This window comes from Anolis carolinensis, chromosome 4 (assembly GCF_035594765.1).
Source record: "Anolis carolinensis isolate JA03-04 chromosome 4, rAnoCar3.1.pri, whole genome shotgun sequence".
Classification (NCBI taxonomy): Eukaryota; Metazoa; Chordata; class Lepidosauria; order Squamata; family Dactyloidae; genus Anolis; species Anolis carolinensis.
Genome location: NC_085844.1, coordinates 137,994,088 through 138,010,791, shown reverse-complemented (window position 1 = coordinate 138,010,791; position 16,704 = coordinate 137,994,088). Strand labels below are relative to the sequence as shown.

General features: G+C 38.2%; 1 protein-coding gene across 4 annotated transcripts in view; it reads left to right on the top strand.

Annotated features, from left to right (window-relative positions):
- The first annotated feature begins 206 nt into the window (after window positions 1-206).
- afap1 (actin filament associated protein 1) overlaps window positions 207-16,704 on the top strand; it is a 57,400-nt gene continuing 40,902 nt past the window's right edge. For all 4 annotated transcript variants that reach the window (XM_003220015.4, XM_003220014.4, XM_062979513.1 and 1 more), the window contains exons 1-4: window positions 207-333; window positions 1,247-1,344; window positions 13,469-13,577; window positions 15,688-15,899. In XM_003220015.4, the coding sequence (XP_003220063.2) occupies window positions 207-333; window positions 1,247-1,344; window positions 13,469-13,577; window positions 15,688-15,899 (546 nt within the window). The remainder of the gene's footprint in view (window positions 334-1,246; window positions 1,345-13,468; window positions 13,578-15,687; window positions 15,900-16,704) is intronic.

Below are 16,704 nucleotides of genomic sequence, written 5' to 3'. Positions count from 1 at the left end.
GCATACCATTTTTTCCTTAGCCATATAGATATAAGCCTACTCCTAACTAAAGAACAAATGGTTCAAATGACAACAGGCTAGAGCAGGTTTTAATTATAATTTTAACAAGCAGGAGTAACAGCTTCTGTTTTTAGTTCTGTTAGGTTGTCTGTTCTGAATTTCACTATTAGCCTTAATTTAATGATGCATATTTTTAATTTTTAGCAATGGAAGAATTAATAGTTGAACTGCAATTGTTTCTTCAACTTCTGGACCATGAATACTTGACATCCACAGTCAGGGAGAAAAAAGCAGTTTTAACTAACATTCTTCTGAGAATACAGTCATCAAAAGGTCAGTATAAGTTTGGTTTTATTTCACACAGTATAAAGTGAAACAAATCTGTATGCATATAATGCACCAGGAAAATGAAATATAAAGTTCCCTTTTAGTGTATATAATGTCTGTACTCGTGCTTGTGGCCTCTGCAAGGGAACAAAAAAGCTTTGGAACATTATAGAGTTCTTGCCAGGCAAGAAATTCTTTAATACCTCAGGCCTTAAAGCAGTGGTTCCCAACCTATGGTTGTGGACCACTAGTGGTCCGCAAGAACTAAAATATGGTCTGCGGCCACACCATTACTACTACAGATTTTTTTTTCTTGTTGTATTTGTTTTTAAGTCTGTTCCTGGGGTTATTTGGGGTGCTGATTCAGAAAATTGCACTGGATAGACGACATCAGCTCTAGTTTAATAAACGTGTGGGCGAGCAGATGGCAACTACTGGATAGCATATGTTCTGTATCAGAAACTAGAGCTGATGTGTTCTATCCAATGCAATTTTCTGAATCAGCACCCCAAATGACCAAACTGAATCTAAAGTTGAACAAAAATTTATTCGTAACCCTTTTGGTACTAATGTTGGAGAGTGGTCCCTAGTTAAAGTGTTCCCAGGTTAAGTGGTCCCAGGTCAAAAAAATGGTTGGGAACTCTTGCCTTAAAGGAAAGGACTGGTGTTTTTGTATTCAGTTTTCTTTTGACTGGCATAAAAGCATTGCTTCAGTAGCGTTCTGTGCGTTTCTTCACAGTAAAGTTTAAAAACTCTTTCCAGTAAGGAAACTTTTCCATTGCCCTTGGCTCTTTCTAGTCCAAATAATACAGTTTTTTTCTTGTAGTTTCCCATATACCAGTGATGGATTGATGTCACAAAACCTGTTCTTTTCACCAAGACTTTCCATTTCTCAGTAACCTTTTCTCTTCTCCATTAGATTTTGACCTGAAAGAAAAAGTGCAGAAACAAGAGGTTGTCAATAGTTTACCAGCTCCTCCCCAGATGCCTCTGCCAGAGATTCCTCAGCAATGGTTGGTGAGTGTTTACAAATGGTTCATTAATGATAAAGACATGTCTTGCTCCTTTTTCTTCAGAATATGGGTTAGAATGTATTTTTCCTTTTCAGTGTGGTACGGATACCCTTGCTTTGGCTTTGGCTCTTTTAGATATTTCAGCGGCTGGGCTTTAAGAAAATGTAATGTCTTCCATCCTAGCATGGCGAGCTAACCCTGTCCCCTGTTTCATCCTGCTGTGCACAGGATGAACTGCGCTGTAGCCCAGCTGGAAGAATGATTTTGGAGAGAGATTTCTCCAGTCTTACTCAACCCTAACTGAGGACCCTTCGATCCCAAATTGACCTCAAACGAATCTGTGGCACTTTATCTATGTTTCTGAGTTTGCAACTTATAATGTGCACTTTGCTAATCTATCATTCAACCTCACTGTTTTTAATTCTATGTTTTTAGTAAGTGTGTTTCATTTTTCTGGTCAATGTTTAAATATTATAACTGGTGCATGTTATTGTTCATTGATGTATTGTATATTATTATTGTTTTGTATCTGATATTTCTGTGAGCCGCCCCGAGTCCCCTCTGGGGGAGATGGTGGTGGGATACAAATAAGCTTATTATTATTCTTATTCTTCTTCTTATTATTATTATGACACAGCAAACAAGATAGATATGCTGGATTTCGTATCACAAAATCACAAGTCGAACACTTCCCAAGTATCTGGGACTGTGTGTGATGTATTTTCGGATGATGCGTAGGGTGGCCTTTTGCAGTTGGCAGATCGTGATTTTGTCAATGTCTATTGTTTCCAAATGCCGGCTGAGATCTTTTGGCACGGCACCCAGTGTTCCCATCACCACCGGGACCACCTGCACTGGTTTCTGCCAGAGTCTTTGAAGTTCAATCTTGAGGTCCTGATAGCGGCTGAGTTTTTCCTGTTGTTTTTCGTCAATGCGACTGTCACCTGGGATGGCAACATCAATGATCCAAACCTTTTTCTTTTCCACAACTGTGATGTCTGGTGTGTTGTGTTCCAGAACTTTGTCAGTCTGGATTCGGAAATCCCACAGTATCTTTGTGTGCTCATTTTCCAATACTTTTGCAGGTTTGTGATCCCACCAGTTCTTTACTGCTGGGAGGTGGTACTTGTGGCATAAGTTCCAATGAATCATTTGGGCCACATAGTTGTGCCTCTGTTTGTAGTCTGTCTGTGCGATTTTCTTACAGCAGCTGAAGATATGATCAATGGTTTCGTCAGCTTCCTTGCACAGTCTGCATTTTGGGTCATCAGCTGATTTTTTGATCTTGGCCTTAATTGCATTTGTTCTGATGGCTTGCTTCTGGGCTGCAAGGATCAGGCCTTCTGTCTCCTTCTTCAGTGTCCCATTCGTGAGCCAGAGCCAGGTCTTCTCCTTATCAGCTTTTCCTTCAATTTTGTCAAGGAACTTTCCATGCAATGTTTTGTTGTGCCAGTTGTCAGCTCTAGTTTGTAGTGCGGTTTTCTTGCACTGGTTTTTTGTCTGCTATGCTTTGAGGAGTTTCTGATTTTTGACTTCAATCAAAGCAGGTTCTTCACTTTGCTTTACATATTCTGCCAGGGAATGTTCTTCTTCTTTGACTGCTTGTTTTACTTGTAAGAGTCCTCTGCCCCCTGATCTTCTAGGCAGATATAACTGGTCAACATCACTGCGAGGGTGCAGTGAATGATGAATGGTCATGAGTTTTCTTGTTTTTCAGTCCAAATTGTCCAGTTCCGCCTGTGTTCAATTTATCATGTCAGCAGTATATCTTATGACAGGTATGGCCCAGGTGTTTATGGCCTTGATGGTGTTGACTCCATTGAGCTGGCTTTTGAGAATTTTTCTGACCCTTTGTGTGTATTCTTTGCTGACCACAGTCTTCACATGTTCATGCTTAATGTTGTCCAGCTGTAATATGCCCAGATATTTATAGGCCTCTGGCTGGTGACACTTTATTGTTTGGCCAGTAGGCATATTTATGCCCTCACTTTCAATGATTTTTCCTTTCTTCAATGCCACTGTCAAGCATTTGTCCAAACCAAACTCCATGTTGATATCAGTGCTAAAAATTCGGACAGTGTTGGTCAGAGACTGGATTTCAGTTTCCGTTTTCCCATACAGCTTCAGGTCATCCATGTACCTCAGATGTGAAATTTTGTGAGATTTCTTAGATGTTTGATAGCCAAGATTTGTTTTTTGTAAGATTGTTGACAGAGGGATCATGGCAATAATGAAAAGCAGAGGGGACAATGAATCTCCCTGGAAAATTCCTCTTCTGATGTTGACAAGTCCATAGCTTTCATTTCCAACAAACAGTTCAGTTTTCCAGTGCTCCATCATGTTTTCAATGAAGGTGCCAACGTTTTTACAAATCCCGATGGCGTCCAGGCACTTGATGATCTAGCTGTGTGGGAGTGAGCCAAAGGCCTTTTTGTAGTCAATCCACATCATGTGAAGATTAGCTTTTCGGCTCTTACAGTTCTCCAGAATCATTTTGTCAATCAGTAACTGGTCTTTTGTGCCCCTGCTTTTCCGTTTGTTGCCTTTCTATTCATCTGGCAAGATGTTTTTTTCTTCACGATAATCTTGAACTTTGTCAGCTATGATGCCAGTCAGTAGTTTAAGCATAGTGGGCAGACACGTTATTGGCCTGTAGTTTCCTGGTGCTGCTCCTTTGGCTGGATCCTTTTGTATCAGGTAAGTTCTTCCAGTTGTTAGTCATGCACTGATACTTCCTTTCTGCAGCATCTCATTTTTGGGCCATTTTTTCATGTAAACTAATCAGATGTTTGAGCCAAAATCCATGAAGTCGATCACTACCAGGTGATGTCCAGTTCTTGACTTTTTGCACTCGTTTGCTGATCATTTCAGTTGTTATTTCCATCTGTTCCATTTTGTTCTGTGAGAATTTTCCTTCACACTCCTTTATCCACCCAGCGTTTTTGTTGTAGTTCTTATTATTTTCCCAAAGTTCTTTCCAGAACTTTGTTGTTGCAGTTTTCTCTGGCTTTATGGTTACTGTGTCTGTTGTTTGGTTCAGACTCTGATAGAACCGTCTTTGGTCTGATTGAAACAGTCGATTTTGTCTGTATTGGATGATTCTGGCTTCATATCTTTCAATTTTTCTGGCTGTTGCTGTAATTTGTTCTTTCACGATTTCCAAAGCTTCAATTTTTCTGGTGTTCAGCCAATACTTTTGGATCAGGTATTGCTTGATTTTGTCATTCTTCAGTTTCTTCTCTTTCATATTTTTCAGGTTACTTGCATCTGATCTAAGCTTTTTGATTTTCAACTCTAGCCTGACCTTCCATTTTGGTTTTCCAGTCGGTTTTCTTTGGGCCTGCCTTGGTTGTAGGAGCCCAAGCTCTTCTGTTACTATCACTGCTGCACTGTAGGCGTACTGGTTTGTTTGTTCAATTGTGCCATCTTGACGTGGTGGTGGTGGGGGGGGGCTTAACCACTCCAATGATGACTGAGGGCTGTGCTGGCGGTAGTGTAACTACCGGCAGGTCCAACCAAGCCAGAGAGGCCTCAGCTGAGGAGTGGAACTAAGAGCACCTAACCCATTAGCATTATGGAGAATCAAACTAAAACGAAGTCTGTACTGGCTCGGTCATCGCCCAGGATAAAAAGGACCACGGTGGATGCTGCTGATTCTGGATGTCCATCGACAAATGAGCTACAGAATCAAAATACAAATGAACAGTCGCACAATTATGAAATGCTACTACAAATCTGAACCTCAAAGGCGTGGCTACCAAAAAAGGATGCATCAGCTGTGGAAACAAGAGTACCCTGACTCACAGATAACAGAACCCCGACTGGCTGACCAACGAAGATTCATAATTAGAAACGAAGTGTTCAGTGAAGTTGAATTCGAAGAAATCCAGAAAATTTGCAAAGTAAATTACCATCAGACCACAGCACAGACAGCAGCAGAGACTACAGCAACACTTGGAATGGTGGAACAGATTGAACCAGAAGAAAGTGTGGAGCTTTTGCAAGAATTTGAAGAACCAGCACTTGAAACACCTGTTGAACCACCAGGAACCTTGACAGCAAGACAACAAGAGCTCAAGGATAAGATCATGGCTCATGCTGCAGCAAATGCAATAAGAAAGCGGCTCCCAACTCTAAAAACAGCGCCCAAGAGACACCTGGTGCCTCTCATGAAAGATCTGAATACAGTACTCTCCACTGTCCAAAACTTATTATTATTATTATTATTATTATTATTCCACACATCCATATAACTCAGAACATCAAGGCAGATAATTTACAATATCTGCTTTGAACTGGATTGTCCGAGTCCACACTGCCATATAATTCAGTTCAATGTGGATTTTATACAGCCATGTGGAAGGGGCCTAAGACTTGCTTGCGAAGTAAGATGGAGTGAAAGAGAGCTATCCCCTGATGAGAGGACCAGATGATGTGGGTGACTTGGACAGCACCTGGAGGGTGTGTGCATATAGCCAGTCTGAGGGGATTTCATGCGGAAAATACAGCTTTGGCCATATGTGTTAGCGGTATTGTTTCCTCTGCTAGTCTTATTTTGGCCACCTTTTTCTCCCCAACCCTTGTTGATGGATTTGTTTTATTGCCCAACAAGCAGCTGGGGCCCATGATTTATGGGAAGGGTGGGAAATGGCAGTGGCAGCTAAAGTGGAGGCTTCAGCATCCACCCAGTATGGCTATGAGCTGAGTGTGCATGATAAACATTCTTGGCATGGAAAATACCAGTGCATGGATCACAGTAACATCTTTGTAAATGCTAATATAAGCAAACAATGAGGGTCTTGATATTAGTCTGTACTGAAAGAAGCCACACTGTTTTTTCAGTGAGGAAACTCTCGCCTCTGTACACTGTGAAGACTGAGTATCTGTAGGTCAATTCAGTCATCAAGATAGCTACATGAGTCTTATATGGTGTGTCTCTAGTAACGTGGTATAAACGTAAGTATGAATCCATAGTCTACCTCAGGGAGGCCCATACTGGCATTTTTATAGGCAGATTCTGATATGGTATTGAGTGTGAATGCTTTAAGGCAGTATGTATTGGTGTTAAGACAGAAGGAAGTGAAGTTATATCTACCTCATCCCACACTCAAAGAGTTTTCTGAAGGTCATTTCGTTGTTTTCCACAATTTGCTGCTTTCCCACATGGGACCTTCATTTGGTGTTATAGACTTTATTACAGTCATTTATTGAACTGTTCAGGTTTGTGGGTTGTATGTTTTAATTTTAGTTGCTATTACTTCAGCTTGGAATTCTTTGTGTGCAAGGAATTTTATCTTTCATAAGGATTATGTGGTTTTTTTGGACCCACCATTTCGACCTAAGGTGAATTCAACTTTTTATTAGGCTCCAAAGATTGTTTCGCTTTTCTTTTGTTCTGATCCTAAGGCATAGAAGGGACAGAATTGCCATAGTTTGGATGTGTGTAGAACTCTCAGTTTTTTTTGGCTAAGTCAGCTGGCTTTTGTAAGCCAATGCTGTGTTTTGTTTGAGGAATCTACTATGGGGAGGAGAGCAACAGCAACAGTCTAGAACAGGGGTCCCCAAACTAAGGCCCGGGGGCCGGATGCGGCCCTCCAAGGTCATTGACCTGGCCCCCGCCCTCAGTTTTAGACGTAGGCTCGCCCAAAGTCCAAAATGACTTGAAGACACAACAACAACAATCCTACTTAGCTTGACTATCTCATTGGCCAGAAGCAGGCCCACACTTCCCATTGAGATCCTGATTTTACACAGTATGTTGGTTAAAATTGTTTTTATTTTTAAATATTGTATTGTTCTTTAATTTACTAATACTGTGCAATCCTAATAATATAATATATTGTATATACATATAATATTGATAATAATATTATAATGTAATACAATATAATATTTATTTATTTATTACAGTATTTCTACCCCACCCTTCTCACCCAATAGGGGACTCAGGGCGGCTAATAATAATATAATATAATAATATTGTATAATATAATAATATTAATTATATATTATATATTAAATGTAATGTTACTAATAATATTACGTTATAATGGTATAGTACAATATAGTAATATATAATGCTAATATTGTGCTATGCTAATAATATAATATATTGTATGTACATACAACTTGTAAGCTGCTCTGAGTCCCCTTCGGGATGAGAGAGGGTGGGGTGTAAATGTAGTAAATACTGTAAATAAATAAATGTTGGGGGGTTTTTTTGCACTATAAATAAGACATGTGCTGTGAGCATAGGAATTTGTTCGTTTTTTTTTTCCAAATGATAATTCGGCCCCTCAGCAATCTGAGGGACCATGAATCGGCCCTCCACTTCAAAAGTTTGAGGACCCCTGGTCTAGAAGGCTGAAAATTTGTACTGAGTGGGCTTGGAGGGATAATTGTGCCACAAGATCAGAGATATTTGATACTGTAGTCTCTAGTAAAGATTTGTGAGGTTGCCACCTGTGCTTCTTCCTTTATTTGTTTGGCCTTAAAGAATTTGCTTTTGCAGAGGCAAACTTAGGGAGGCATGTGTTGCAGAAGGTGGTTACTCGGTAACATTATTGTGGGTTAGGTTCACTCTGAATTGATAACTTGGTTATGATCTACACATCATAGATGCCTCCCCACACTGAACAGAAATGGAATATGTTTACTTACTATTAAAATGCATTTTCTGCAGTAGTGGCAAGGGAATCCTGGTTGCCCTGTTGGCTAGTTTAAGCATTTTCACAGTGTGTTTGTGTTCTTTTCTGGTTTTTCCCTTGAATTGAGTTGATGCTCCATTCTTTCTTAGGGAGCAGATTAGAACTTGTTATTTTTCCACTAGGGTCGGGGAGTGGTTAGCTCTCCCACTTAGGGTGGAGGAAGTTGGTTAATTATTTAGGAAGCCTTGCCCCTGGAGTGTATGAGAATCCTTCCGCAAGGAATCCCTACTGCAAGGAATCCCTCCCTACTACTGCAGAAAAGGAACCTTTATGGTAAGTATCAATGTTACAATCAACTTGTTACTTCAGTCTATAATCTACAATCTTCAAAATAGTGTGTCGATACAGCTTAAGAACACACAATAAATAAATCAAACTTAATATTCAAAATGTTATCAACATTTTTATACAAAGTGCCAACAAAATTATTCGGCAACACATTTATAAAAATTAAAATCCCATCTATTAAATAGTAATCTTCATGCTCTCTTTTCTCGCATAAGATCCATTCTGAGATCTCTTCATTTATCTCTACAGCAAAAATATTGTTATTTTAATTTTTGTTGCTATTTAAACTGAACCTTATCTATAGGCGAGAACTAGCTTGCCTTCTTTCTTCAGCCATTTTTGTTCAGTATATGCAATGATGTTATTTCACATACTTTTCTTCCTTATTTTAATGTGGATATAACAATTTGCCTCTTTCACCTTTAGCCAATATCCTCAACTAGTTACACAGCAAATTTCCCTGTTCACATCTAAGTATCACTGAAATGAATGTTCATGTTGAGTATTGTCCAGATTGCATCTGTGAATTCCATCAATATTTTACAGCTGAATTTGATGGTCTTAATTATTTGACTTAAGTATTTGTTATTTGATAGCTGATATTTTTCAGTTGATAGTTGATATGCAGTAATGTGTCACAGTGGTGTGAAAACTTATCTGCCTTTGGGAAATGAATTTGAGATCATATGTAAGAAATCTGCCTTTTATAGAAACCCTGAATGTTGCAGAAGATTCTGGTCTTAGTTTCATGCTTAGTTCACACCAGACATTCCTGTGGCTGAACATTGCAGACGGTGATTGGTAATGATAATGGACAAGCTGTCTCTCAGCTGATCTTTTCATTGAGAAATTCCTGACAAGTTTCCAAAGAACCTGGAAACTGGTGGAAAATTTATGTGTAAAATATATTTAACTAGCTTCGGTACCCGGTGATGCCCTGGTTAGGTCTTTGGTAATCATTAACATAAAAAGTATTCATAGTTGGGTTTTGGATTTTAAAAATTGACCCATTATAAAATGCATAGGAATGTGAGTAAACTATAACTTCCATCATCATCTTTTATTGTTCCAACCACACCAGTATTCGAAGTTGTCCATGTTGGGTCTTTGTGCCGAGTTGGGTCCAGATTTATCATTGGTTGGGTTCACAGTACTCTGTGGATGTGGGTGAACTATAACTCCCAATATTAAAGGGCAGTTCTTTCCAAACCTCACCAGTATTAAGGTGGATGTGTGCAAAGTTTGGTCCAGATCTATCACTGGTTGGGTTCACAGTGTTCTTCGGTTGCGGCTGAACTACAATTCCCCAAATCGTGGGTGAACTCCCCCCCCAACCCCCCCCCCCCCCACTAGTACTCAAAGTTGGCCATGTTGGGTATCTGTGCCAAGTTTTATCCAGATCCATTGTTGGTTGGGTTCACAGTATGCTTTGATTGCGGGTGAACTACATTTCCAAAATCGTAGGTCAATCACCTCCAAATTATTATGTGTTCCACATTTGGTCCAGATCCGCCATTGGTTGGGTTCACAGTGTTCTTTGATTGTGGGTGAACTACAAATCTCCCCAAACCTGACCATTATTCAAAGCTGGTCATGTTGGGTGTATGTGCCAAGTTTGTCCCATACCCATCGTTGGCTGGGTTCAGAGTGGTATTTGGATGTTGGTGAATCCAGAATCCAGGGTCAATCCCCAAACCCCTCCAATATTTTCTGCTGGTCATGGGAAGGGGAGGGGGGTTCTATGTGCCAAGTTTGATCCAGATCTGTTGTTGGTGAGAGTTACAGTGCTCTCTGAAAGTGGAGGCCATCTTGGAAAATACATATATACACACAAATGTTGACGTTTAGATATAGAGATAGAGATAGAGATAGAGATAGATAGATAGATAGATAGATAGATAAGATAAGATAAGATATAGATAGTATTTGGTGGTTGGATTACAATATTATTGAATATTAGAATATGTTAATAATATGTAATAATTGAAGTTGTGCTGCCTTTTTATTCAATAGCATTTGTTAAATAACTAGTAATATTTAGTACTGATAGTATTTGATAGCCTTTACTAGTATTGAGTTCCTGGTTATGGAGGTAGTGCATAGCCATGGCAGTCCTTTGCAGCAAAAAGAACAAGAGAGTGTATTGGCATTATATGTTGTGGTAATCTCTGAGCGGTTAGACTCAATTTAACCCTCTCTGGGGGGAGATTCCACCAAAATCAGCAGAGTAGCAAAAGCAAAGCTTTCAAATGCAATAGTTACTTACACTGGTGAGCAAGAGAAGCCTTTAGGATTGCAATGGACTGCAGAGTCTCAATAAAAGTTCAAAAAGTATTTATTTAGGTAAAAAGAACTCCATTGTAGATAGAAAGGCTTGGAAGCTGTCTAGATTACTATAGACTGGTTTCTAAGGAAAAATAAGAAAGGAAAAATAACAAACATCTACATAGTTACATCTTGCCAGGAGAGATGACAGGATGCTGCTTGTTAGCTTGAAGAACAAAGGGAGAAAGAAGAGAGAACCAAAATGGCTCCAACCGCATGGTCCAGTTTATTGGGGCCATAAAAGGCATTCTGACCAATGGGAAGTTAGTGTCCCTAAAGATTCACATTTCTACTAACTTCAAAGTAAGGGATGTGACGTAAACAGGATAGAGTGAAACACAGTAAAGCCTGTCTAGGCATGCTTTGGAAACAGGGAAAGGATTCCCTCAATCTAACTCTATCATCAATCTAACTACATTTGGACTTGGGTAGTCCAGGATGATTTCCCAACATTATAAAGATTGAAATTTTTTGTTTGGCATAAGCTTTCATAGGCTGTGGTCCGCTTCATCTCATGTGTGAAGTGGTGGCTCATTTGACAAACACTTATGCATATCCTTGGGTGAGCACAGAACATGAGCATAATTGAAATGCAAAAGCTACAAACATTAACATTTATCAACAGTAGCAGGAAGATTTAAAGGACATATTACCACATTTGTCTGGTCCCACTAACAAGAGTAGTTTAGCATCTAGAGCTGAACTCTTAAAGCTAGGGCTCAGAAAGAGCAAAGGGGATACAAATGCAAAAATTAAATACAATTAAAAGCGTCTAAATCAGTGGTTCTCAGCCTGGGGTCCTCTAATATTTTTGGCCTTCAACTCCCAGAAATCATAACAGCTGGTAAACTGGCTGGGATTTCTGGGAGTTGTAGGCTGAAAACATCTGGGGACCCTAGGTTGAGAACTACTGGTCTAAATAGCCATTTAACAAGAATGACAAAAATGGTTAGTAATGCAAACATTAATTATTAAGACAAGTATTAAAATAAAAAGCCTTTTTTCCTATCCATGTCACAGGAGCTAGAGCTGAATCTTCTATTGTTTTCTTGTTCAACTCTTTCCAGTCATAGTTTCATGTTTTCAATAACTTGTTTCAATTTTATATCTACCTCAACATACTAAACCTAATGATCTTCATAATTAATTTAAAGATTTACCCATACATTATCATTAGGTAGTACATGACAATATTTGAAGGGGGTTGTACACCCCAATTCTTTCCTAAATAATTATTATATATTACATTTTTGTCATGGTATGGCATCGCTGGTAATTATCTTGTGTTGATTTTTTTCCATGGTTTGATTGCCAGCTCCACATGAAAAAGGAAACATTTATTCACCTTGTTTTTTTCATATATTATTTGTTCTCAGCTATTAATATTAATTATGTGCTTCAAAATGAAAGTCCACACAGTCTCATGGGCTTATGACAAACTCATTTTCCAAATGGGTCTTCTTATTTAACCAAACCAGACCCCTAGCATACAAAGGGCATTATTAACAGAATGGTACGATTTGCAGAGTAACCTCTTCATCAACAAATAGGGAGGAAAGGAAAGGGTGAAGCATATTTCCCAGATATCCAGATGAATTTTTATCAAGTTCTTTGGTTAAGGAATACTGATAGATAATGTAGGAGAATAATATAGAATATCATGAGAGAGAGAAATGTCTGCTGAGCTGAAAGCCTCAACAGGAGTATGCCATGCACCAACATTTTGTCATTGTTCTAAAACTCAACATGAACAATTCTTATTTGGTGTTATACTTAATGTTTAAAGCAGCCACATGATCAACATCTGGAATAGCCATTCCTCTGTCTTAATGACTTCTGCCACATTACAGGTTTTCTGACCTTAGTGTTTTTATTACCCCCAGTGAATCTATTGAAATTAATTGAAGCTGATTTTTCATGTTTTGTGGTTCCTTGGCAAAGTAAAAATATCTTAATAAAACATGAACCTTTTTATTGCAAAATGTATTAGTATGGAAGGTTTTTTGGCAGAGTTTCCTCTGGATCATCTCTGGAAATCCTGCTTCTTTATTATCAGTAGGTCCATAATATTCTGTACTGAATCTGACTTGTTTTAAAATAATTGCATTCATTCCTCTCCCCCTTGAAGATTTTATTTATGTTAGTGGCCTTTTCCCGAGGTAGTTTGTTTCCCTTGAATTCTTTCCATGGTGTCTGCTAATTTCTTAATTTCTTATTAAATTATCTAGATAGACTTTTAGGTACAGGTCAGTGCTCTTCTAGGCTGTGGGTCAAATACTTCAAATACGTTTCCCTTTTGAATACTGTTGTGATTATAGGATAAGAGCTTTTGGTGGGATGTCTGTTGTGGCTCCGTATGTTTATGTGATTTTTTTTTCTTTTAAAAAAAACCTACCTTGTTGTTACAGCTTTAGTGTTGTTATTGTGTGTTTTCAAGTAATTTCTGATGTATTTTAAGGGTTTCCTTAACAATACTTGTTCACAGCGAGTTTGCCTTTCTCAGAGTCTGTGGAAATGTGACTTGCCCAAGGCAACCCAGTGGGTTTCCACGACTGGATGGGGATTCAAGCCAGGTCTCCAGAGTCCTAATCCAGTGCTCAGACTATTACACCATGCTGGTTTATGCCAATAGAGAGGCACACAAATAGGTATTTTGTGCCCTTTGATGGTGAATTTTTTTAATGGCCAACTCATGTACCCTTGGAAGAAAATTACGTTCTCCTTATGATTCTGAAAGAAGCCTGGACTGAAATCTCTCCTTGATACTTGGCTTGGTTAGTGAGTCTTAGTTATTTCTCCCCTATTTAGCCTCCAGATAATGGCCCTCCTCCACTGCCATCCTCATCTCTTCCTGAAGGTTACTACGAAGAGGCTGTACCACTCAGTCCAGGGAAGGCTCCTGAGTACATTACATCCAGTAAGTAAAATAGACATAAAAAGTCTCTACAAAGAATGTCTCTTCTCATTAAATTTCACTGTTTTTATAACAGGAGTAGATAACATGTGTCCTCCCAGAGGTTGTTGGGACTCAATTCCCAGCAGCAACATTGAAGATATTAAATCGTGAGGGATGGTGGAAGTGACACAAGATGGGAAGAGGCAACTGATTCTTCACTCTTGTTTTATCACATGAAACAAACACGGAGAGAAGGGGGGAAAAACCTGACGCCCCTTAAGCTTAAATCTCTATTTGAACATCTGTTTTTGTTGGATTGGATTCCTTTGTGCCTGTTTGTCCAGTTGGCCAGCTAACATTGATCCTGTGCCACTGTTTTACAGTTGAGCAATTCCTTTGCTATTGATTGCCAGGAATATTACTTTATGTTTACTGTAAACTGTGTAAGTGTTGAAAACCATCTTGCTCTTCCAAATAGTAAACTAGCTTGACTCTGTAATATTTCTGTGACTTTGCCAAGACAAATGAATGACTCTGGTAGAATGAAATAATCCATTCCTATTATTGGACCATAAGCAAACTGTATGATAGGTCAAACCTTGAGAGAGAAGATAGAAAATATTAACAGGGCTGAGCAGCTAGCAAATGATCTGTAATTCAGGTCCCAAATGAAATACAGAAAGAACTGCCGCAGCTAGTTCTTGAGATGAATAGCATCAGACTGTGAAGTCAGCAGGTTTTAGTTAGGTTGGTATCCCGGCCTAATACTCCTTATTTAATGAGGTTCTATAGAGTTGGTATTGAAAGGGACAGGGCAGGGCTATTTTTTGCTTCAAGGCATAATAATAATAATAATAATAATAATAATAATAATAATAATAATAATAATAATTTATTTATACCCCGCCACCATCTCCCCAACGAGGACTCGGGGCGGCTTACATGGGGCCATGCCCAAAACAATACAATATAAACAGCATATAAAAGAACAACACATCACAATACAATAAGCAATACAATAAATAATAATATCCATTACAAATTAAAACAAGGAGACAATGAAAAACAAGGGCAGACCACATGAACATTAAGTTAAAATGCATCTTTCCCACCACAACTTGCATATGTTACAAAAGGATTCCTTTTTAATTCTGATACTTTGATAGCCATTTAGAGCCTCAAGTGATGCCAACAATGCTGACATTCCAGTGCCAAGTAAAAATGCCTTTTAATAAGTACCTTGGGATTCTGTTTGATGTTATCCAGATCTAAATGTGTTATGGTTTTACATTTTGTTCAAAACCATTTTAACTGGTTTTTAATTCGTCAAATTGTTCAATATGCTTTTAGCTTTCTATTTGTGTTATTATTGTATGATGGTTGAAATAGCGAAACAAGTTTTATTGTATGCTTCACAGAGGTCATATGATACTGGCATTTAAGCAAATAATGCAATATACCTGAAGCCATTGTTCCAAACTGGCAATCTGTGGGCAATCATTTTTAACGTCTCACTGAACTTTGTGTAACTCGTTGAATAAGTAAGTGTAAGTGTAAGTGTATAATTTAAATGGCATTTAATAATTGTAATAAAATAAATACACAGTTAATTAAAAATTAATCCTACACTTACTTATTCATTACAATTATTAAATGCCATTTAAATTATATAACTACTATATAGTTCTTTTAAAAACGAATAATACACTCTCACAATAGATTGAAACATTCTAAAAGGAGTTCCAAATTCCAGTGTACAAATATCATTTTAAAAAAGGATGAAAACCAATACAACACAATAATATGTTCATATAAGACATCATTAATTTTAAAATGAGACCAGAGTTGCTTTGACTATAGTGGCTAATCATTTTAATTGGTCAGTTTTGCTAATGAAGATATAGTGTAAATCATAGTATTTTTCTTAACATATACTCTACAGATTTGGCATTTCTTTTAAAAAATTAATAGTATTAAATACCACAATTCACATACTGAAATCATGTAACTTTTTTTATATCAGACATAAGCTCACTCAGAAGGGACTACAAAATATTGCTGTGTTGGATTATGATCTGTGACTGATTGATTTTAATAGAACTGTCTATCCAACCCCTGCTTTTGTCTTAAGATTATGATTCTGATGCCATGAGCAGCTCTTATGAATCTTATGATGAAGAGGACGAGGATGGGAAAGGGAAAAAAACGAGACACCAGTGGCCTTCTGAGGAAGCATCCATGGACCTTGTTAAGGATGCCAAAATCTGTGCCTTCCTTTTAAGAAAGAAACGATTTGGACAGTGGACAAAACTGTTGTGTGTAATCAAGGAAAACAAACTTTTGGTAATGAAGCTTTGTTGTTGTTTTGTGTGTGTGTGTGTGTGTTTTATAATCCCTGTTATAATACAATCAGGTTAAACATGCTGGAAAAATGCTGGTAAGGTTCAGAGTCCTCTCTCAAAGTGTCTTGGCTGACTTGATACCTCTTGGCTATTTCTTTTTTATTGTGCATTAGATACCTTCTATAGAAAGTAGATGATGCTTATGACATTTTGGTTAGCTTCCCCTACAGAAAGCAGAAGAGTGTTATGGAATTCTTGTCAGTATGTTTTCCTTGCAACATTTCTCAGGGTTTTACCTCTTAGCCTGCTTAGCCTTCATAGAGAGGAGGTGGTGGTATATCTGCAAACTAACAGCAACAAGCACTATCTTTTGAAAATAATATTTAAATTGATTAGAAATTAAATATTTTGAAGAAGCTGGTAGCCTAGGAGGTATTGGCACTTCTAAGCAAATGATTTGTGCTACAGAAAGAGTGGGGCAGGTAAATGAAGGGTAGATTTACTTTGAACTATCCTAGTACATTGTAAAGCTAGAGAGAAAGCAATGCATACATTACAGCTTGGTTGCTAAATATTTTCTGCAATAAATGCCTGTGTTCTAGTCTTCTTGCAATTACTCTTTGAGAATGACTTCATTCAATAGGATACCATTCCATATAAGATATCTGTAAGTAAGAGAGATCTTTACTTTGTTCATACTGGCTTAGGTCAGCCACATGTAATCAATGGATACGTGTTTCTGTATTTTGAGCAATGCCTTAGCCAGCTCAGCAGTTATACAGAGGTCAGGTGGAGATGTAACACTG